The sequence below is a fragment of the Schistocerca americana genome, chromosome 3, assembly GCF_021461395.2.
Source record: "Schistocerca americana isolate TAMUIC-IGC-003095 chromosome 3, iqSchAmer2.1, whole genome shotgun sequence".
Taxonomy (NCBI): domain Eukaryota; kingdom Metazoa; phylum Arthropoda; class Insecta; order Orthoptera; family Acrididae; genus Schistocerca; species Schistocerca americana.
The window spans coordinates 231,401,911-231,426,795 of record NC_060121.1 but is presented as its reverse complement, the minus strand read 5'-3'; the positions used below and the strand labels follow the sequence as shown (position 1 = coordinate 231,426,795).

The 24,885-nt window shown below is 40.4% G+C and overlaps 1 protein-coding gene across 1 annotated transcript in view; it reads right to left on the bottom strand.

Annotated features, from left to right (window-relative positions):
- Positions 1-24,885, bottom strand: part of LOC124605625 (C2 domain-containing protein 3-like) — a 63,055-nt gene that overhangs the window by 3,979 nt on the left and 34,191 nt on the right. Inside the window, exons 9-11 of the mRNA XM_047137439.1 lie at positions 23,598-24,845; positions 16,741-16,917; positions 3,584-3,849 (exon numbers count right to left, since the gene is read on the bottom strand). Coding sequence (XP_046993395.1) covers positions 3,584-3,849; positions 16,741-16,917; positions 23,598-24,845 — 1,691 coding nt within the window. The remainder of the gene's footprint in view (positions 1-3,583; positions 3,850-16,740; positions 16,918-23,597; positions 24,846-24,885) is intronic.

Below are 24,885 nucleotides of genomic sequence, written 5' to 3'. Positions count from 1 at the left end.
TTCATGCACTTTGTGCCCTTGAATTTGCTAAATCTGTCGGTTCAGTGATTATTTCATAACAAATAACAGGTAAAAGCTATGAAAGATAAAACAATCCATGGGTGACACAACAGGTTTTCTGAAGCTGGCTGCTAGGAGGTGCAAAGAAAATGAGCTAGAAATCATCTACCAGGAGCCTGAAGAAATCAACGACACATGCAAGCGAGAACTGCAGAAAACCATAAACAACATGATATGTTGGGACACATCTGGGATTGTGTTGAGATCTGTCACATCACAAATAGTGCCCAAAATAAGCACCTGCATTAAAAACTTGCAGGGCCTATCCACTGATATGTGTCTATTTTCTGTATGTCTTGTAGTTTCTGCATAGTTGGCTTCTGAAACCCCGGAGGTACTTACAGCGAAACCCCTTTTCTATGTTTCCATGTGGTCCAGACTTAAAAAACGCAAAATCGAAGAAAAAGCAAAATCACAGAAAACATTAAAATCTCCAGAATAGAAGCAAAAACATTTGTAATTGGCATATATGATTACAAATTTAAATTCTCTCCACTACATTTTATAAAATCTGTAAAAACGAAGGAAATTAAATGTACAATACAGAGTTTATACAATAATTTGTGGTAATGAATTTTATCAGATCTTAAAAAATCACAGTTGTTAACAGCAAGAAAAAACTTCCCAAAAATTGAAATTGCTATCTGGGTACAAGGTACTCAAGCTATTTTCCAACACGTTATAACCACAAATTATATGGCAAAACATGCGTTTTTGAGAGATCTATCCTTTGTGCTCATCCAGAAAAAAAGCAAAAATTTATGAACATGGTGAATTAAACCAAAAACTGTGAAATACACTGAAAGGGATTGAAATCCAACATGTGGGCTGTGTGTTTCACTTCTCTTGATGAGAGAAACAGGGATGTGAAAAAATGAGTTTACTCCCACAATTGACATTACAAGCTTATTAGAAGTCGGCACAGGGAATTTCTGTACACCGTGTAAAATGTAAATTTAAGGAAAGCTCAGCCGCTACAGTTTTGCTTCATGCCTATCACTGCCGCCAATCTTTATGATCTACAGTGTGTGGTGCAAAGTACATACATGCGTAGTGTGTGTAGTAGTTGCAACAGTATCATGTCACATTTTACCACAAAAGTCTTTAAAACCCATGGTCTATTTCTGTGCGATGTCTCTGCCATAGCACGATCTGTATGAAAAGTATATTTTCAGCACTTCCCAAAATGCTACCACTCCTACCTGCACTCCTGCCATCAAAGGGCCACTATCTCTTACCACACATCTAGCAGGCAAGTTCATTTTACATGTGTTTGTGTGGTATGGTGGCTGCACTGCCTGTTGGGTGATGCAACACGTCACCAGCCAATAAGAGCTCAGAAATGGTCAACATTTTCTTGAAGCTGAGCAAGCAAATTTTTTGAGACTCAAGCATTTGAATTTAAAAAGTTTACAATCAATATTGTTACTGAATACAGTATGCCAGAAGTACATGCAAAAGACAAGATTTCAGTTATAAGTGGCACAAGAAAATGCCACAACCTAGTCGCATCACAATTGCGCAATGAAGCCAAATGTTGTAGTTGTGTTGGCAACACCAATCATGGATTACATCAACATCCTCTCTCGTGTCTCTCCTCTCAACAACAGCCTAAATATTCCCCCAACTCTGCCACCACTAGTGGTATAAATCATCTTTCTTTTGTGCCACTTATAACTCATTTAGTCACATCAAATGTCAATGGCAGGAACAGGATGAAGTCAAGCGAGACATCGAGTAAGAATGTAGAAATAAGGTAAACCTTACTAGGAAGAAACATAAAATCGGTGAATTTTTAGCATTGATCTTATGGGTTAGAGGTTACAAATTTATGGCATAGAATCACAAAAAATGTAAAATTGGAGAATGTAAAATTGTAATTCCACTGCACTAATAACCCTGTATAAATTACTGTAACCACATCACAAAATCACTTACGAAATCAAGTAAATGGTCAGCAAGTTGCCACATTTTCCACTTAGAATATGTCCTATCACTGTTAAACTCACTTGTTCCACATCATAGTGAGAGGTAAGAATTATGATCCACAAAACACTGAAATAAGTCACTAATGATTTTCCACCAGGTTAGCTAGGCGCCACTTCTGCACATAATTCATGTCTGTATTTTCCAATCATGATTTATTAAATGGATATTTGGAATACTCATGCCTCTTAGTGCCTGTCTTCCTTGGTACTGACATTATTGGGTTTGTCTTAAAGTCTGAGAGTAGTTTGTCTGTCTCCTATATTTCACATACCATGTGAAAGTTTCATCATGGTTTGTTTTTCCAAAGATCTCAAAGTTCTGAATGAATATTTTCCTCTCCAGCTTGCTTGTATAGTCCCTCAATACTTTGTCGAATTATCCTCACAGTATACTATCCTCATCCTATCTCTATCCACATTCTCTTCCCTTTTGATGATACTGTCTTCAAGTCTCTTTCCCTCACATTGTATCTTTTCAGCCTTCCCTTCTTTCTTGACAAAACTGTGTGCCTGGAGTGCGGCCGGAACCTTTCTTTTTCAAAAGCAATGCTTTTACCAATTGAGCTATCTAGACACAACACAAAACCGTTCTTCACAACTTCAATTCTGCTGACAGTAATTTACGAGAAGAGTAATAGCACAATTGAAAATGTGAACAATGGTCATGAGTCATGCCTGAGCAATTCATTCAATAGGAGCAAGTGCGAACTCTACTGCAAACAGAAATGTGCAATCTTGACTGACAGAACATTTTATTTCTGTCTTTGTATGAGCATAAACTGTGCTGCCATTCTGAGAAGGTTGGCATCCTCTGACAAACATACAGAACCTTATCTGACCACACTCTCAACAACTTTCCACAGTTCAATATAAATGCTTCATCACTGATAGGTACACCTCTTTTTTGTCACTGTTGCATCCAGGTTTAAAAACAGTCCAAAATATGAATCACAATCTGCCAACAGAAATGCACTCTTTTCTGACTGTACCACAATCGAAGCTTGTCAAGTTGTCTTAACCGTACTCATACTCAGGATGAGCAAGATTCAAATCCCCAGCTGTCCATTATGGCTTAGGTACTGCATTCTTAAATCACGTACAGCAATTGCCAGTGTGGCACCCTCAGCCATATAAATATGACCCAATTAATTTTCTAATGCTAATGAGTGAGTTAATGGAACATTAAACTTCAAATTTCTCCCATCTCTGTCGAACATATGTATAGATTCCATAACACCGTGTATGAACTGTTCACAATTTTTATATGCATTCCAAATGCTTGTCCAAGAAACCAATATAATAATGATGTTTGATGTTTTAGATTTCAAACAAAATTAAAACTAACTATATAATAATAAACATCCTTGGGGAATTAATGAGATCTGAAAATTCCATCATTGATTATGTATATATTATTCACTTTCTTAATTAAATTACTTGACTTTCTAAATTAAATAACTTCATGTGGATGAAATTATGGTTGCAAATACCTTGGAAAACTTTTATCATTAAATCATATAATAACCAGAACTCACTTAAGTGCACTTGAAAGAAATGAGGAGATGTCTCCAAAATCGTCAAGGGCAGGTATCGCAGAGCCAGATGCAGTAGGGCAGTGGATACCCTCAAGAGAATGATCCACTGATGATATACTGTTCGTTTCCATCTTACTCTTATTATGTTTTATGCCTGCGGTATCAAACAATGACGCTGCTTGTTGTAATAGTGGCAGTTTCTGATAATCTTCGGACAGCTGTTGAATGCTGAATCTGGTCAGACTTTCAAGTGGTGTGATGTTGATCTGTAGTAAAAATTGAATACAGTGAAGGCAAATTCTATTTTATAAAATGATTTTATAAGTTTAATTAGATTAACCACACTGGACAAAAAATTAGTCACTCCCAGAAGACATCACCATGTAGTACCTCCTCTAGCATTGATGAAGGAATCAAACCAGGAATACATGCATGCAGTCCTGTGAACATGGTTGTCATCATCTTGGCAGTTGGGAGTGTCAACAGCACTCTCATCATGAAGATATAGAAAAGCCACACTTGGACACCAATAATGTTGAAATAAATATCCTGGTTCTCAGTAACCTGAATGGGTGGACCAAAGTCATGGTAAGAGAAACGCATCCAAACATCATAGAACCACCTCCATGCAGAACTACACCATCCAAACACACTGAAGGTTAAGTGTCTATTGGGTCATCAGTGCACTTGACACCTTGCATCATTTGAAAAGGGACAAAAGCACAAATAATCAGATCACATTACATGCCTCTAGCCTGCCAATGTCCAGTCACAACTCCAAGTCCAAATGTCCATTGCATGCAATTCACTTCACAATGTTCACCCTGAAACTGCTTGACATACACCTGCATACACTGACAAAGTGTGACACTTATCTTCACTTCATGTCGGTTAGAATCTCTTAAGACCACTGTTCTTATGAAGCGCCACATGGTTGAAAATGGTACACCATTCCTTGTAGACAAATTGCGCAGTCCACATTGCTGCTGTTGCTGCTGCTGTTGTGTTGTACTGTTGTTGTTGTTGGTGGTGGTGGTGGTGGTGGTGTCCTTGTCATTCTGAAGGCTGGTTTGATGCAGCTTTCCATGCTAGTCTACCCTGTGCAAGCCTCTTTGCCTCTGCATAACTACCGCAACTCACAACCATTTTAACTTGCTTACTTTGTTCAAACCTTGATCTTCCTCTTCAATTTTTACCCCTCACTCTTCCTTACATTACCAAATCGATAATTCCTCGGTGCCTCAGGAAGTGTCCTATCAACTAACCCTTTCTTTTAGTAATGTGTCACAAATTTCTTCACTTCAGTACCTCGCCATTCGTTATTCAATCAACCTGTCTAATCTTCAGCATTTTTTTTATAGCACCACATTTCAAAATGTTTTACCTTTCCCTTGTCTGAATTGCCTACCATGTGCCTTTCACTTCCATACAATACTATACTCCAAACACATCCAGAAAGAGTTCCTGATATTTAAAATTTATATCCAGTGTTAACATATTTCTTTTTCAGAGATTCATTTCTTTTCTATCGCCAGTCCACATTTATATCTTCCCTATTTCAGCCATCATCACTTATTTTGTTTCCCAAACAAAACTCACCTACTACTATTAGTGACTCAATTCCTTATTAATTCCCTTGGCATCACCCTATTTACTTCAGCAACATTCCATTAACCTTGTTTTACTTTTACTGCTGTTCATTTTATAATCTCTTCCATTCTGTTCAACTACTCTTCTAAGTCCTTTTGCCATCTCTGACAAAATGACAGTGTCATCAACAAACCTTCGTATTTATTCTCCCTGAACTTTAATCCCTTTTCAATTTTCTACTTGGTTTCCTTCACAGTTTCTCAGCGTACAGACTGAACAATATCAGAGAGATGCTACAACCCTGTATCACTTCCATCAGTCTCCTTTTCTTGTCCTTAACACTCTTATAACTGCAGTCTGCTTTCTGTACAAGCTGTAAATAATCCTTCTGTGCCTTTATTTTTCATCTGCTAACTTTTTATTTTTCATCTGCTAACTTTTTATTTTTCATCTGCTAACTTCCAAATTTCAAGAAGGTACTCAAGCCAACATTGTCAAATGCTTTCTCTAAACCCACAAATGCTGTAAATGTAGCTTGCCTTTCTTTAATGCTTTAATCAATCTTCTGAGATAAGCCGTAGGGTTGGTACTACCTCATGTGTTCTTACATTTTTCTGGAAGTCAAACTGATCTACCCCAATGTTGGCCTCTATCAATTTTTCCATTCTTCTATTAATAATTACCATCAATATTTTTTAAAATTGGATTTCTTACATTCTTCCTTAAGTCTGAGGGTATTTCACTAGCCTCAAATATCTTGCACACCAGGTGGAATAATTTTGTCACAGCTGGCTCTTCTGAAGATCTCGATTATTCTGAGGAAATGTTATCTACTCCAGAAGCCTTGTTTCCACTTACGTCTTCCAGTGCTCTGACAAATTCTTCTCACAGTAGCATATCTCCTAACTTATCTTCACCTACTTCTACCTCTCTATCTGTAATATTGTCTTGAAGTCTGCTCCCCTTATATATAGACCCTTGATATATATTCCATCCACCTTTCAGCTTTTCCTTCTTTGCTCAGTTCTGACTTAACATCTGAGCTCTTGATATTCATACACTTGCTTCTCAGCATCTATATTTTCCCTAATTATGCGTACTTCTACAGCCTTGCTCTTGTGGTCCTGTCTTTCTTACATAGCCATTTTCACTTTCTGTCAATCTCACTGTTTTAGATGTCTGTATTCCCTTTCACATGCTTCAATTGCTGCACTTTCATATTTTCTCTTTCGCCAATTAAATTCAATGTTTCTGGAGTTATCCCATGCATTGCCACTAGACCTTGTCTTTTTACCTATGTGATCCTCTACTCCTTTCCCCTTTTCACTTTTCACTTTTCAAAGCTACCGATTTGTTTTCTACTGTATCCTTTTCCCCTGCTTCAGATCTACATTGCCTAACAAACAACCACCTCTATCTAGTACTTTCCACTTATCCACACCCCATCTCCTTATTCTTTCCCTTTTTGTTAAATTCTTTTTGCTGCACCTATGGTATGGCATTATGTATTGCTGGGGCATGCAGTTCATCCCATTGTGGCAAGGTCCATGGTTCATGGTTCATGGGTGGGAGAAGGTGGGGTGTCCACATTGCTACGCCACAAAATTTGATGACTTCATTACTTCTTCATGGTGTGGTCATGGACACATTCATCACAATACCTCAATTCTGTCACCTCTGCATGTCAGCCTACACTAGTGTCCTAAAGTTAAGTGTAATCATGAAAAGAGGACATATAGCTTTATCAGGGTATCAGATGGATTAATGAACAAGCTACAGCTTAATCATATGACACTTGGCTTCCACAGTGCATGAAACATAATCTTAGAAATGATCTGATAGCTAAGATACATATTTGTAAGAAAATAACACAACTAGGAAATCTCTTCCACAGTAAAATGAGCTGCCAACAGGGGATATGGCTCTCCCTAACAACCAAATATGCTGCACAGCAACGTGCAACATGGCATGCTCTCTATGAGATGGTTCAAGAGCTCTTTTGGCAGTCGATCCTATTCCTCAGCAAGAGTGGTGCAGAGGTCAGGAAGTGCCTTCGGTGAGACTGAATGAAATTCACCTCTCTGATGCATCCCAGGCATGTTCTGTACGATTCAAATATTGGGACATTGCTGGCCAATCCACGTGACAAATACCTTTACATTCAACAAGTTCATTCACCAGAGCAGCTCAATGCAGACTGGTGTTGTCGTCCATGAAGACTTAGTCTGGACCAACTGCAGCTCTGAAACGGCGACATGTGGTAGCAGTACCTCATCTCTCTACCTCAAAATGTTTACAATATTCGTCCAACTCCCAACAAAGATGTGCAGCTCCATATAGCCATTCAGCATGATGTCTCTCCACACCATGAAACCATCACCACCAAACAGGTATCTTTCCATGATGTTCCTGGTGTTGTACTGGCTACCAGGTTATCTCCAGAGTAATATGAAACAAGAATTATTTTTCCAACTGAGGCAGAATTCCTTTATGAAGAACACATTCCTCCACTCATTCATGGTCCAATTTTGATGTTGTTGACTCCACAATACATGGGTCCATCTCTGTGCTGAAGTGAGCAGAATGCGCACGGATAGACATACGGCAAACAGCCGTGTTGTTCTGTCTCTGATACACAGTTTGTTGGGAAACAGTAACTTCCGAGACAGCTGCAAGCTCTGCAGCCAACTGTCTTGCAGATGTACTCCAATTTCTTTGGGCAGTTTGGCCAAATATCGATCTTGCCGTAGGTTGGTTATTTTTGGTTGACCTCATACCAGGCTATGGCGGACATCTCCTGGGTCTCAAAACAATTTCCAAAGCCTCAAAATGACATTCTGTGGCACATCCAAGAATACTGAGACTTTGGCCTTTGTCTGGCCTATTCCAAGCAGCCAAGAATTCTACCCTGCAAAACAGGATCCAAATGGCACCTTCGTGGCATTATGTTGTCAACTTCACCAAGAGACTACTCTCTGTTCACTATGCATGGACAAATAAGACTGAGATTACACACAGTTTGTGATTTCCTTTCAGTTACACTACTACTCACAGCACAGAGTACTCCTTTCCTGTACAGAGCGAACAAGTAGGATTCGTACGTAAATATTTACAGTGACGGGTGATTACTCACCTTTCTCTTTTCACTGTCGTGTTTTTGTGCTTATGCTTAACTTTTCAACACTAGTGAATTTTACTATGCTGATTCCATATAAGGCAATGGCCTTGGCGCAGTGGATACACCGGTTCCCGTGAGATCACTGAAGTTAAGTCCTGTTGGGCGTGGCCGGCACTTGGATGGGTGACCATTCAGCCGCCATGCATTGTTGCCATTTTTCGGGGTGCACTCAGCCTCGTGATGCCAATTGAGGAGCTACTTGACCGAATAGTAGCGGCTTCGATGAATACCATCATAACGACCGGGAGAGCGGTGTGCTGACCCCACGCCCCTCCTATCCGCATCCTCCTCGGAGGATGACACGGCGGTTGGATGGTCCCAGTAGGCCACTCATGGCCTGAAGATGGAGTGCTGATTCCATATAAACATCTGACACATTTGCACCACCTCACTTCCGTGACTAAGGTGAGTTGTGGGAGGGACAGTTGACCATCAGGTGCCAGCTCTACAAGATCTGCAGTGGTCCGAAGAAATCAATGCATTATTTTAAGGGTGTGACCAATATTTTGTCCAGTCAGCTTACACTACATTATTATACAACTTAACAGATGCACAAAACTGACAACTACTTATTTGTAAACATTCACTAATAATATCATCCTAAAACTAAAGAATTTTCTCAAAAGGTGTTAGTTTCAAATAGATTAGCAGTAGCATCTAATTCCCTGGGTAAAAATAATGAAGCAGGACTATGAGTATGGAAAAATGAAGGGATGAGATAATCATAGCAAATGAAAGAAAGAAAATGGAATTAGACAAACTTATAAGATACTGACTTGCATAACAGTTTACAATCTCCCAATAAACTTAAATCTTTAAAACAAAATATTTTAAATTGTTAGTTTCTGCAGGCTCTGAATCCTTTTAAGAAAGTGTGAAGGAAGGAAATAAAAATATTTAATTTTTGGAACTGTAGCTCTCTTGTTTGATGGCTAGGAGAAAAGCAAGATATGCAAAGTATTTCAACTATTAATATTCTTCACATCCTGTTCTACCATGTCTCCTACGACCTTCCATCCAAAATGACTTTTCATTTAATTCCTGCATAGTCCTTTTTGCCAGAAAATCAAGTTTCAAAAGATAGGGTTTATGTAATCTCCTGTTTATATCTGTATCTGCTGCCACTTGATAGTAGAAATTTTCTCCCTCTTTATTAGACAGAATAGTAAGATAGTTATATTTCACTGTTACTCTCTATTCATATCTTGCATGTCGCAAGTTCTCTTGGCTATAATTCTTAGATTCTCACCTCCAAAGTGCACTTGATTGATTGATTAATTAAGAGGGGTTATGGGACCAAACGGCGAGGTCATCAGTCCCGTAATTCCAAAGTTAGTCACAGAAGGAAGAGGATCTGCTAAAAGTAGACAGATCCAGTCAGGGGAGTCAAATTATAAAATAATGAACATGAAACACACACAGTAAAGGCATAAAAGGTGAGACCAAATCTAAAAACTGGAAAAAAGGAGGCGGTCATGGGGTCACAGACCGAGAAGAGTGGAAAAGAAGTCCCAACGACAACCAATCTGCCCCTGCTCCAAGAATAAAGTGGATCCTTATATCTGGAAATAAAAACCACTTTCACGGAGGAAACTGAGGACCAGTTCAACCATCCTTGGATTGTCTGCTAATATTAAATTTAAGAAATTAGGAAGACTATATTTAAAATGAAGGGCCGAAAGAAGGGGAGATTCCACCAATATGTGGGATATTGTCATTCTGGCTCCACAACCACATTGTGAGGATGGATCATTACGTAGGTGGAAACAATGGGTGGGCTGGGTATGATCAATGAGTAAACAGCATAAAATGGTGGACTCCTTGCAAGAGGAGCAGAAGGAAGAGCACCAAACTGCAGTAGACTCCCTGGAATCATGAAAGGAAATGGGTGGTAAGTATCTGCTTCTCTAGCCAAACTGTCAGCCAGTTCATTCCCTAGGATGCCCACATGACTTGGGACCCAGAGAAAGACAACTGAACAGGAGAGGAGGTCATGGATAGCAGAGACCAAAGAGTGACGAGAGTAGCATCGGTCGATAGCCTGTGGGCTGCTCATTGAGTCTCAACAAATTAAAACACTGTGGAGGGAGGCATGAAATACAAAAAGGAGGGCCCTGTGAATGATTAGAAGCTCTGCTCTGAACACACTACATAATCCCAGCAATAATTGATGTTCGAAGCCAGCAGGAGACGTGAAAGCGTATCCCCCCTTATCAATAGTCTTAGAACCATCAGTGTAAAAGATGGTCTATGGAAAACCATAGACGCGAGAGAGATCTTATGACCCTGGAGTAAATTGGTCCTAACCTGTGGTCTAGGCATCTAGGCACCATCAAAGGGGGGGGATATGGGAGGAAAGACACAGGGTGCAGTCCAGTGACTGGAGATGGGAGATCCCGACAGAGGGAAGTGAGACACATGCCAACCGGCAGTCCCACCTGTGGGTGGGTGTTAGGAGGGACACATCTCTCATTGGCGAAGAGCACAGGGTACACAGGATGGTCAGGGAATTGGTGAATGGCAACTACATAAGAAACAAGGAGTTTGCTCCGTTGTATGGGTACAGGGGGAACCCCCTCTTAGAGGAGGAGACTATCAATGGGACTAGTGCGAAAGGCACAAATCGCCAGACGTACCCCACAATGATGGACAGGGTCAAGCAGTTTCAAAGTGGAAGGAGCTACTGAGCTATAAAACCGACTGCATAATCTAGTCTGAACAAGACCAGGGCACGGTAAAGATGGAGAAAAGTGGAACAGTCTGCACCCCAAGATGTGTGGGCCAGGAGACGGAGAGCATTAAGCTTCAGCATACATGTAGTCTTTAAGTGGCGAATGTGGGGCAGCCTTGTCAGCCTGTTATCAAAAATAAGGCCCATACAACAACGAGGAGCTGGTCGCCCAAATAAAGTTCTGGATCCGGGTGTACTGTAGGTCGACGACAAAAACGCATAACCCACATTTTGGAGGGAGAAAACTGGAAGCCATGGGAGGTGGTCCACGCAGAGGCCCATCAGATGGCGCCTTGGAGTTGGTGCTCAGCACATGCTACCAAGTGGGAGCTGCACCAGATGCAAAAATCGTCGACATACAATTCTTGGGTAATCAGAGGCCCAGCAGAGGTCACATCCCCATTGATGGCAATAAGGAAGAGTGTGACACTTAGCACAAACTGTGTGGGATACCATTCTCCTGAATCTGAGGGGTGCTGAGTGAAGTGAAAACTCAAACCCGTAAAACAGTGAGATAAAAGCTCGCGGATAAAAGTCAGAAGGGGACCACAGAAGCCACAGTCACAGAGGGTAACTAAAATATGATGGTGCCAAGGCATGTTGTATGCCTTATGTAGGTCTAAGAAGACTGCGACAAGGTGCCAGCCGTGAGTAAAGGCCTATCGGATGGCTGATTCCCATCTGAGTAAATGGTCAGTAGGAGAGCATCCTGCCCAGAAGCCACACTGATATGGGGCAAAAGGCACTGAGATTCGAGTATCCAAATAATCTGAAGCTGACCATCCTCTCGCGCAGTTTACAAAGTATATTCATCAGGGTAATTTGGCAGTAGCTGTCAAGAGGCGTTGGGTTGTTCCTGGGCTTAAGGGCGGGGATAACTACACTGTTTCACCATTGTGATGGAAAAGCACCAGCGAACCAAATGCAGTTGAAGACACTGGACATGTTGCCTCTGGGGTACGTCCAAGTATTGGATCATCTGGTTGTGGATTGAATCTGGGCCTGGGCCCATGTCTCAGGAAGAGGTAAGAGCCTGCAAGAATTCCGATTCAGTGAAGGGTGCATTATAGGGCTCAGCATGGTGCAGGATGAAACAGAGGGGGAGTCTGTTCAACTCTGCGCTTCTGCCAGAGAAAGGTAGTAGGATAGGAAGAGGATGCTGATGCCATTGCAAAGAGTTTTGCGAGGTGTTCCACAAGAACCAATGGATCAGTGCAAAGAGCACCTTGGAGGTTAAGACCCTGGACAGTTGACAGTCATTGGCAGCCCAGAAGGCTACAGAGCTTGGACCAAACCTGTGAGGCAGAGGCATACGTCCCCAGGGAGGAAATATAGCGCTCGCAGCATTCCTTTTTACTCCGCTCAATAAGGTAGCATGGAGACACTTAAAAAGCGAGGAGGTTGGTCTGTGAAGGGTGTTGCTTGAATCGCTGCAGCACCTGTCAGCAGTCCTAGACAGCAACAGCGACATCCTGGGTCCACCGTGGTACCAGTCGATGACAAGGGGGGACCTGTGGATAGGGGGACAGCAGTGCCAGCAGCATTAAGAATAGTGGCAGACACACTTTGCACAACTACAACAATGGAATTTGAGAGGGAGGTGTCAAAGTGTACAGTAGATGTATATAAAGGCCAACTGGCCCTGCGGAATACCCAACATGGGGGCCTATCAGCCTGGCGGCAGCAGGGGAACAATAGCATCATCGGAAACTGGTCACTGTCACAAAGGTCATCATGGGATGACTTATGTAAGGAAGCCATGAGGGCAGGGGAGGAGATCATGAAATCAATAGCAGAGAAGGTGCCATGAGCAGCACTGAAGTGGGTAGGGGAACCATCATTGAGAAGAGACAAATTGAGGTCCATGATAAGTTGGTCAATTAGGAGACCCCTACTCGTTGAAGTGGAATTCACCCACAGGTGTGGTATGTGTTGAAGTCCCCAAGGAGGAGAACAGGGACTGGAGTAGCTGGATTAAGGTAGACAGTTCAGCATAAGGAAGTGCCCTACCTGGAGGAAGGTAGACATTGCAAATGGTGATTCCCAGAGTCGTTTGCACTCGGAGCACTATTGCTTCCAAGTTTATACATAGGGGGATCCAGTCACTAATGACATCAGAGCGAACCAAAGTGCAGACCCCACCAGATGCTATCCTGGGGTTGGCACGGTTCTGATAGAACGCCCAATAACCACAAAATGTTGGAGAGTGGCCATCACAGAAATGCATTTCTTGAAGAACAAGACAGAACACAGAATAGGAGGAGACAAGACGCACTTCCAGTATGTGATGAGAGTAACTGTGTCAATTCCGCTGGATGACTGTGTGGCAAGAGTCCAAGTTAGACATAAAGAAGCCAAAAGGAGGTCATGTCTCTCAGTTAGCAGTCGTCACCGACAAGGATGTGGTGACATCCATAAATACAGACTCAGGTTGCGAGGGGGGAGATGGCACTTCCGGAGCACAGGGGGTGCCTTGCCTTGGGATTTATGTTTCTTCTTTTCCTCTTTCATAGGTGGAGGAGGGCAGGGCGCAGAGGGAGTACAGGCATCTGCAAGATCAGGAACCGAAAGACAGTGTGCGACCTTAGGGTGCACAGACGGTGCATCTCATGGCCAAGTGGTGGTAGGAGTCTTCCGGCCTGAGAGACACTGGGGAGAGGGGTCCCAGGAGGGAGCCCGATCATCGGCAGGTGCTGAAGAAGGGGGGGTACTTCTTCGGCCAGGGAGGGGGAGCAGCTCCTGGACGGAGGCCATGGGAACTGCAGGGGAGGGGGAGAGGAGATTGAGATGGGGCTGGGGTAAGGAAGAGGTAGGAGGAGGAAATAATGTAACAGAGGCAAAAGTTGAAGATAATGACACTGGATGGAGTCTCTCTCATACTCTTAGTGAGCCTCAGCATGAGACAGGCGATCTAGGGACTTGTATTCTTGTATCCTCTTTTCCCTCTTGTAAGCCGGGCAATCGGGCAAGTAAGGGAATGGCAGTCAGCACAACTGACACACGCAGGTAGCAGAACACAGGAGCTTCCCTCATGGAGTGTGCATCCACAGTCATCACACAGAGGGTCCACCATACAGTGGGAAGACATATGCCCAAAACGCAAGCATCGAAAGCACCGCATAGGTGGAGGGATGTACGGCTTCACGTCACATATGTAGCATATAACCTTGACTTTCTGTGGGATGGTGTCCCCCTCAAAATCCAGAATGAAGGCGCCAGTATCTATGCAGTAGTCTTTGCAACCCTTCTGCACACGTCGAACAAAATGAACGCCACACCGCTCCAGATTAGCCGGAGTTCCTCACCAGTTTGCAGGATGAGGTCCCTATGAAAACTCACTCCCTAGATCATACTCAGACATTGGTGAGGAGTAATAGACACCAGAACATTGCCAAGACTATCACAGGCACGAAGAGCTGTGGATTGGGTGGCAGAAGAAGCTTTGATCAACAGTGAACCCGACCGCATCTTATTAAGAGACTCCACTTCACCAAACTTGTCCTCAATATTTTCCACGAAAAACAACGGCTTTGTGGCAGTGAATGTGTCCCCATCCGTCCTAGTACAGACGAGGTAACGGGGATAGGGTTTCATCCCAAGACGGCATGCTGGCCCTCCTCCCATGGCATAGCCAGGGAAAGGAAGGTTGCTGAGTCATACAAAGCAGCATTCAAATATCCTTCACCATTCGAAGAGACAGCCATTTGAGAACGGCCAGATTTTTGCAGCTTGACGAGCTTCATGTGCCAAGCATTCACCCACTCTGACCAGGGGCTCTCCCCATGGGCGCCACACAGCCAGAGCAAGAGCTGTCTGGCATGGCAGTTGTTGCCGGGAGTTCCGATGCTCCAAGAAGAAAAGCAGCCCCTCCTTGGCATATATGGGGAGGCAACAGCTCAGGTATCAGTAGCGTGATCCCTGTGTTGTCAGGGGGCTCAGCCATATGGGTACATAACAGTCCTACCTAATGGCTGGCTACACGTGCTGGTGACCTAGCAGGGTGGAAGGTGGCTACAGCTGGGAAGGGAGAGGAGAAGGAAAGGGGGGAGGAATGCACACCATAGATGGTAGGGAGGGAGTTCTTCCCCAAATGGCTCAAACTAAAAACAGGAAATTTTGAAGTGTAGGTCAAACCTCAAGTGGGCACCTAAATGCCAAAAAGGATGAAAGAACAGGCAAAAAGAACAAAACTGCAACCAATACAGGTAACCAGGTAGATTCCCAGGTCAACATAAATCAGAACACCGAGAGAGGGGAAGGAGAGGGGCAACGGGGAAGGAGTGAGGATAGGGAGGGAGGGCAGGGTAAAAGAAATGCAGCCAGGGAAGGAAGAATTGACTGCAATAGCTCAGGGCCCCATCTGCAGCACGCACGATCTCATGAAAGAACCGTGAGCCCCCTGGGTGGGCCCAAGTGCACTTATAAGACATTTGCCATTATTTAATACATTCTATTTACTCCACAGTTCATGAAAACTTACTTACATGAATTTTACAGTCTTCTCAAATTTTAAAGTGGTTTGCCCATCCATAGTTCACTGCTGGAAAGCAGGATCTTTCTACTTATTTTAATAGTTGAAATACTTTAGTTCCATAGTATTTGTTCTCTGAGCATCTAGAACTATTTTCAGAATGTTTCCTACATTTTATCCATTGAATACCTATCTGTATAAAGGCCAGAAACATATATTCCTTTAACACGATTTTAGTTAATTATTTTCACCAAAACAACAGAAAGGCAATAAATTAGAACTCCATTAAATATGACAAATCAAGATAATAAGTACAAAATTGAAGAACAACTCAAGTTCACACTATAAAATGCCAATTAAAAGCTATTACGGTATCTTCCCTTGCTGACCAGATGAAATTATATTTTTGTATAAACTAAACCATCAGGCTTCTTGGTAATAATATTATTTTATCTGACATGTCTTAACTAGATTTTTAATTTTTCATTCACTGGGTGAGTTTGAGCATTACATACAAAAGTCATGAATGATTTGTTTTTAATCATTGTTGAGAGGAAAAGTTATACATACACTGCAACATCAAAGTCACTTCACAACTGCTTATACAATTCTATATAATAGTGTTTGTTACTATGTTGTCTAACTGTGGAACTACAAACCACGTAATTTATATGACATAGTCTTTTTTTAAGTACTGTTCAATAATCCCTTATACTCTTACATATTTGTGTCCAAAAGTGCCTGTAATGCAAAGGGTGAACAAAAAATAAGAGTGCTTGAATACAGAAACACAGAATTGGTGAGTCTCCTATCCCTGTTGTCTCAGCAGACATGCACATCTGAAATGGTAACTGACAGAATTTTTGTAGCATTCGCCAGTTTGTGCATCATTCTTGTGCTTCAAAAAAGAGGAAAGGAGAGGTTTGCTTCTCAGCCTAGTCTGTATAATGGACTATAAATGGACCACGCAGCTTTTAATATTGCATGACACTACTTCAAATTTGTTTGTTATGGACTCTCTTTTTTATTGCAGGACTCAGTTTTTTAAATGAGCCACACAAGTATATTAAAACTCTTTGGAACTAACAAACTTCAATGTATGGACTTTTACGCCCTCATCCTCATAAGTGATCGTATTTGTCTTCTAGTACTCTTCCCTCCATTCAGCCAAACAAATGCACTCTTACCTTTATTTGCCCTTTGTTGTTTCCAGTGAAATCTGTTATGTTGAACCAACCAGATATCCATGGCATTCCAAACAGCAGAACAGTTAGGTCAACAGACACATGTCCAAGTATATTATCTTCTTCTTTGCCTGAAGTCTCAGCTTTAATCCAAATCTTAAATATCAGAGACTTGCTTTTCTGGAAATGAGGTAGCATATGAAAACTGAGTACCTCAAAGAAAACATTATAAATGTTGCACAGAAAACCTGACCTTAAGTAATACATAACTTTTTCGTTGTCAGACATAAATAATTTAGAAGTTGTAACCATTTTCACCAAAAACTACAGTGTTATTAGGATTGCAAGACTGGATTGAAACAAAATATGGAAAACATGTTAGAAAATTATAACACTACAATTTAAATAGAAAAGCAAAGCATAAATTATGATACACAGAACGAAGAGCTAGTTACATGTGAAACTATACAATTTGTGGCTACAGGACTTATCTCTGCTCAATTCACACACTGCCTTAGGGAGAAGACCAGTGCAAATGGAACACACTCAGCCTTCCTTACAAAATGCTGGCACTATTCATATGCTTTGCACCAAGCATCTATGGAAGAAGTAGTGATGTATATTTTAGCAACTTTTGTAAGCCTATTTCTCTGAGAAATCAGACATAGTGCTTTTGATTGTCCCAGATTTGCTACATCTAACATTTCAAAACAAAAACACTGACAACAGAGCAAGGCACTCATTACATAATAGCCACAATGATGCAACATACAGTAACATTATTGTTTGAGATGTCAGATTTGCAGTGGTCAAGAATATAACACTAGACATGTGAAGGCTTTTGATTTCTGTCAATTCAGAACTATGCTCAGGGATCTACATCTACATACATGTTTCCCAAAAAAAAAAACATATTGTGCGTGCTAGAGGGTAGCTTGTACCACTTATAGTCAATCCCTTTTCTGTTCCACATGCCAATGGCACAAGGGAAATATGACTGTCATTGTTCTTCTGTATGAGCAATGATTTCCCCTATCTTGTCTTCACGGTTCTTACACGAGCTATATGTTGGTGACAGTAGGGAGTGTTCTGCCATCTGTTGCAAATGATTGTTCTCTAAATTTTCTCAGCAGTATTTCACAAAAAGTGTATCCTCTTCCCTCCGAGTACTCCCATTTAAGTTTAAAGAGCATTTCCAAAATACATGTGTTAATCAAATATGCAGGTAGCAAGACTAGCAGCATGCCTCTGAACTGCTTCAATAAATTTCAGTAATTCAACCTGGTGAGGTTCCCAAACATATGGACAGTATTCAAGAATGGGTCACATCAGTGTTCTGTACATCTCCTTCAAAGATAACCAACACTAATTCTCAATAAACCAACATCAACCATTCTTCTTTCCTAAAACTGACATTAGCATAGTTCTTAAGGTTTAAATCCCCATCCATTCATCAATATTACCTTTCCCCTATTTTGTTAAATCACTTTATTTCTTCGAGGAAGCCACAGCCAATTTCAGTTCCAATTCTTTGTAACATTATACCTACATATTTAATAGATATGTCTGTATCAAGCAGGACACCATCAATATTGCATTAAAAAATTACAGGAGTGTTTTCTACTCACCTGCATCAACATTACATTTTTCCATATTTAGAGCAAGCTGCCGTTCATCACACCAGATAGAGATACATCCTGTATCCTCCTACAGTTGCTAAAAGATCACACTTTCTTGTACACTAAACGGCCTTCAGCAAACAGTCAAAATTGCTGCTCACCCTATCCATCAGATGTATAAAGAAAACAAGAGTGGTCCTACCGTACTTCCCTGGGGCACTTGTGCCAAAACCTTTGTCTCTAATGAACACCCACCATCCAGGACAATGTACTGGGCTCTATCACTTAAAAAGCCTTTGAGCTTCTCACGTATCTGAGAACCTATGCCATACACTTGGTCCTTTGTTAGCAGTCTGCTGTTTGGTGTTGTGTCAAAAGCTTTCTTGAAATCTAGGAGTATGGAAACTGTCTGTTGCCCTTCCAAGAAAATGTTCAATAAACAAAACTTGCACCCGAGTGTATAGAGAGTTTTTTCCCCAAGTAATAGACAGGAAACAAGTCAAACATGTCACATGTTCAAAGGTGAATGTGACATCATGTACTGATAAGAATGAGTAGTGCAGTGGTTAAACTTTAAATCCCCACCCACTCATCAATATTATGTTTCCACTTTTTTTTGTTAATTCACTTTAAGCAAATGCTAGAATTATTGCTTTGAAAAGGCCACAGAGAAGCAACTCACAGTGCACAGTCAGTATAAAAATAACATCTTGACTCAGATAAAACAGCCCTACCTAGCCTTAAGGTTAATGATAATTCAGTGTCTGATGAATCATTAAGATGAACCATATTCTTGTCTGATGAATTAAAATGCAAGATACACATCATTAAATTGATCGACACCAATAGTTAGGATTTGTGAAGTAAACTGGACACATAAAAGATAAAAGAAACTTGAGGAAGACCATAATTAATACCAACTTGAAGAACCAAAATGAAAATATATCCACTAGACATGTGTAACAGAGAATGTGGAAACATATGATTAAAACACTGAAGAAAGTCAGCAGTAAAGACATACATCTTGTAAAGCATCTTGTAAAGATACAAGCTTACTGTCAGTCAGTCCCCCCCCCCCCCCCCCCGCCCCCCCTTCCCGAACAGGATCAAGGCACAAGCAAATGCATTCGTCTTTCATGATTACTGTAATTGGGAAAAAGAAAAAAATTAAATCCATCCAAGTTAAAATATGGAAGAAAAACACCCAAGAGCAATGGAATTAAGTACAGCTACTGTGTTCAAGATATAGCATTCTGCTGCCATGGCAAAAGGAATAATCTGACATGAGACTGGGATTCATCACACCATTTGCTAGCTATCTATGTGACATTTGAGCACAAGATGGGCATGACATGCAATATCAAAAGATTTGACTACACACACAATGTGAGTGCCTCAAACATTCAAAATTCCATGTCATGGGTTGGGCAAGCACTGGTTTTTAACATGAGTATACTTAAGGGAAAACTCCTGCCACCAGAGTCAACTGGTCAGCTGCCACTGCAACAATGTACTGATGGCAAAGGTGACTGTCGACTGCTGCCCAGTGTCACAGAGAATAGACAATCCTCAGTACAGCATATCGCCCACAAATACAATTACGGACAACAAATGATGTGAAACGATATTATTCAGAACCACATTCTTGTTAATAGTGTTTACAAGTCACTGTCACACACATGAAACTCAGCTCACTGCCTAACACACAGCACACAGATTAGTGAGGTCACAGGAGTGTTTTGAAAAGGACTTGATATGGCACATCCCATCTGCCAAACAAGGATCATTCTAGCAGGCAGAGCAACTGGATGAATTCTTGGGCAGGGGATGTCTATGTGAGATGAAAAGTAGCCCCCAAATGTCTACCTCGGTCCATAACTGTTTGACCATTTGCCTTCATTTGTTCGACTACAGCACATTGCAGATGACCTGCATTGTAGACAAGACTACGCACATTCCCATCATTCCTGAACTGTATTAGAACAATTTGAAGAACGCTCCACACACATAAGGGTGCTTGTGTAGCCCCCTTCACTCCAAGAATACCTGACCTTAATCCTAGCAAGCACTTCTGGGATGTTGCTGAGTGCGATCTGTGCACATTGGGTGTACTTCAGGCCAATCTCTGAAAGTTGTAGGTGGAATTTCAGTGGTGATGGATCATAATGGCTCCTCAATGCTTTTCATATCTCATGGGGGTCATGCCACAGCACTAGAGAAAAGGAGATGCCACACACTATTAGGTAGATATGTCTAATCCATTTAATTGAATAAAACATCTGACAGGATTCAAACCACAAAATTCACCATGTCAGGAAGGTATTTTAACCACTACGCTACACCAAAGCGCTGCACAACACCATATTTTGAGACTCTAGTACAATGTGTGAAATTCTTTTCCATCAGTTACTCATAGAGGAGGACTCTTTTGATAAATGGCTGCAGGGTGTGATACCTGGGACCCTAACCCACACCACCCCGTAGATGATTTCAGAAAGTCAAATCCAATGCAGGACACCTCCCTCTGTTAGGAAAATCAATACATCATAGACAAAGAAAGTTTCGTTTAGCTGGCTGCAATCTATGTTCACACAGGGTCCCACATCAATTAAAGAAGGGGCAAGGGACTCAAAAGAATGGTTGTGCCTTTCAATCAGAAGGAGCAGCACCATTTCTGTTCCACATCATTACTAGGGATGGAGTCTAGTACCACCATTTATCTCCCAAGAGCAAACACCAAAACCAGTTTTCAAGATCAATGGGATTCTCTCAGGTGGTGGGGAGAATGCAAACATTTTTTGTTTGTGGATTTTCTGGAAAACCACACCCTCAGGTAACACACATCACTATGAATATACACTGTGTGAAATGGTAGGTACGAAGAAGCTGATACATTCTTACATGTTATTGAATGATGTAATTTTTCTCTACAAAAATGATTTCCCATAAGTTTTTTAAATTGGATAGGAATCATTGGTCCTACAGTACAGATATTCTGCAGTGCATATTACTTTTTGTAACCCTCTTGGGTATCAATTCACAAAAAGTTGAGATGTGAGTGGTTGTGAGTGTGGTTCAACCAGTGATCTTTAAATTCCTGTGGGAAAGGAACTGACTGCCTTACCCTAATATGGGATAAATGTCTTCACAGCTACTGGGATTACTTTTCAGGTATTAAAACCTCAATCACATTGTTTTGGACTGCTTCAAGGAATACAAATTTTACTCCACATTTCAATCAGTTCTGTTATCAGGAATATTAGATTCGTATTACTCTTGAAGAATCAAATTTACCAATGTCTTTAGTATTTTTTTTATTACAATGACTGGTTCCGACAGATCTACACTGTCATCATCAGATCTCGTACACTATTAGATTTATATGCTTGTTACAACACTGAAAGTCATGTAGTGATTTTCCATCAATTGAAAAATGGCAAGAAACATCAATATATCACAAATAACATAACACACAATCAAACCATACATGTTGTGCTTATGTCCCAGTATACTAATTGCTTGACACCACAATGAACATCTCATACTGTTACAAGATCCAATGATGACAGTGTAGAAATGTTGGATACAGTCATAGTAATAAAAAGGAACTGGTAGCAATCTTGACAAATCTGATACTTTGAGAATGACTCCCAGATGACCCCCAATAACAGATGCACTGTCAAAAATATATATTACACTCAACCTGTGACACTAACATGTGACAATTTTAATCTATTCTAATTTACAGAACTGAGATATTTAAACAACAATATGTCATTTACAATATCTTTTCTGTCTTTTTTTTCAATATTGAAGTTTGATGCACTTCGGGGCTATAAAAACACCTAATTCACATAGTCATCATCAACATTTAGATACTCGCATAAATAAGGCCCGTAACTTCTGATATTGTTCTGCACATAAATATTCCTGTTGAACCATCACTAAATAACATAAGCAAAAGTTGAAACCAATTCAATAAAGGAGTTAAAGATCTTCTGGAGTTTGTGTTAAACATAATGATTTTCAATTTAGGAACAAATCTTATGAACAGACAGAAGTTCTGGTCATGTAATCAAACTTCATTAGAGTGTTCACTAATATTTATGCTGACCACAAGAAAGTACTGACTACAGCATTCACTGTAATCACACAACTGAACTTTTCCTAGGTAAAAAGGTAGAAAAAGAACAATCATTTGACATTTCCAGCAAGTTCCATCCCAACATCAAAGCCACCACTGAACATAATACAGACACTATATGAAACTTTCTAGACCACGTTGTTTCTAAAACAATGGGCACAGCTTCAATGCAATGGCAATTTAATAACTACAACTATTTTTATATTAAATTTTATCTGACACATTAACATCACAAAATTAACCAGCATCTCATTTCCCTTACTGCTACCTGAAAGAAATACTGCAAACCTTAAAGCCAAGTTTGAAATTAGAGTTCTGGCTCAGAAAAAAGTTGTCTTCAATAGCAAGGTAGAATACAAGGATTCCAGTAAATTTGATCTAAAAGTAACAGTTACTACAAACTTCTCATCAAGATGAAATAATGTGTTAATAACAGTATTCCTTTACTCTAAGTTTTCATCAAATAAAGTTATATGAAATTTGATGATTTCTCTTTTACAAAGGGACACAAGCATAATGAACTTCTTTAGTGGGACTGCTTCCTCTTGTCTGTAAATTTTTTATAATTCATTTATTTTATCCTATCACAATTTCAACTTTATAGCCACTATCAAATTCAAACATGAAAAAAGTCATTAAATACCCAACATGTCTGAATGACATAATTTCAACAAGGACATGTCATTTGGACATACCTGATATTTAATGATGTGTTTTCACCTTTGCATTTGACAATGGCTGTAAATCCACAATGATTATAGTGTGAAACAAATCAATAATAAAAAACTTATGTCAAAAGGTGAAAATTTCATTTGAAAAAACTATAAACTTGTTGCTCTGTTCATTAATAATCCTAATGTTTCTTCACAACACTTATCCTTACAAGAATCTTGAGTACTAACACACAAAATATACACTGGAAAACCCTTTTAGGGTTCTTTTCAAACAATTAAAATCAATCACAGATCAATTACAAATGCTAGTGTTCTAACCTGAACAAATATCTTCACATTACATACAATAAATACATATTTTTAAATGGCTTTGTCTTCTGCATGTCATTATTAGAGGTTAAAAGGTCATACGCAGATACTCACATCTTTGAGAAGTCGCACTGGAAGCCACGTGTCACATGACCAATCCCAGGCTGGGCTTGTGGTGTGCCATGCTACTGGAGTTGTGAGCAGCTTCTTGTCATCATCACACGTAGGAGTGCTGACCTCAAAAGTTACATAACAACTGGGCTGGACACGTTTCTTACTCCTTCTGACAAGTGGAAGATGCAGAGCATTTATAACTTCAATGTGTGCATGAAAGCATGTCTCAGATTTCCTTTCTTCCTGTTGATGTACTGTATCAACTACGGTGCCTGAAAAACCAACAGACACTTCTGTAGATACAGTGTCAGTGGATGATATTTGATGGTCTGCACGTCTTCTTCTTTTGTTTTCTATAATGGCATTGTCAACAGATGACGCTTGTTCATCAAGTTCAGACGAAGCTGTATTCAAGCACATGTATTCCATTTCACTTCCTCTCTTATCCAAAACATGGTATGTCTGGGACAATGATGTATCTCTATCTGATGACAAGAAACCTGGATTTAACATATCATCTGTACAGTGTCTATTGCTGCTTCCAGATTTTGATTTTGTGACAGAATCGCTATAATGGTATTTCTGAGTACAAGTCTTGCCACTACTGTTAGGATGACCAATAATTGATATTTTCTCTCTGTTTGTAACATGGCCATGGAGATTTCTGTTGATATCATCATCAGATGTTGAAATCCCCATATTTGAATCAGCTGATTCAATGTTAGTTTCACTCGATTCAAAAGCGCTGTTCATCAAAACATCGTTGCTGTTATTAACGGAAATTTTATCTTTAGGCTTTGCAGTTTCTTTGTTTGTATGAGGGTCACCATGAGAAATGCGATAGTTTCCCTGCCTTTCATATGGTGAAGTGATCTTAGTGCTTTCACCATTCACAAATTTTGGAGGAAACACTGTATCTATGATGCTGCCTCCACTTACTACATGTTGTCTATGACCTGGTTTCTGTTTTGTTGATGAGTCATTAGAGCTGCAAAGATGACTTTTTTTATGTATTGGATTAGAATGATTCACAATTCTGTTATTACAATCTTCATCATAATCATACAATTGTTCACAATTCAATTTTTTATCATTAGATAGTCCATACACCTCAGGCATGAGCGAATACTCAAAGGTTTTGATCTGAGTCTTCGTGCCAGCTGCCAAGACGACTAATAGTTGCCCAACTTTCAACCCAGATGCTGGATTCACAATGTCAACCCATCCATCAAGTCCAACAACAGGACTCTAAAATGGAAGAAAACAGAAATTAAGTATTTTAATATTC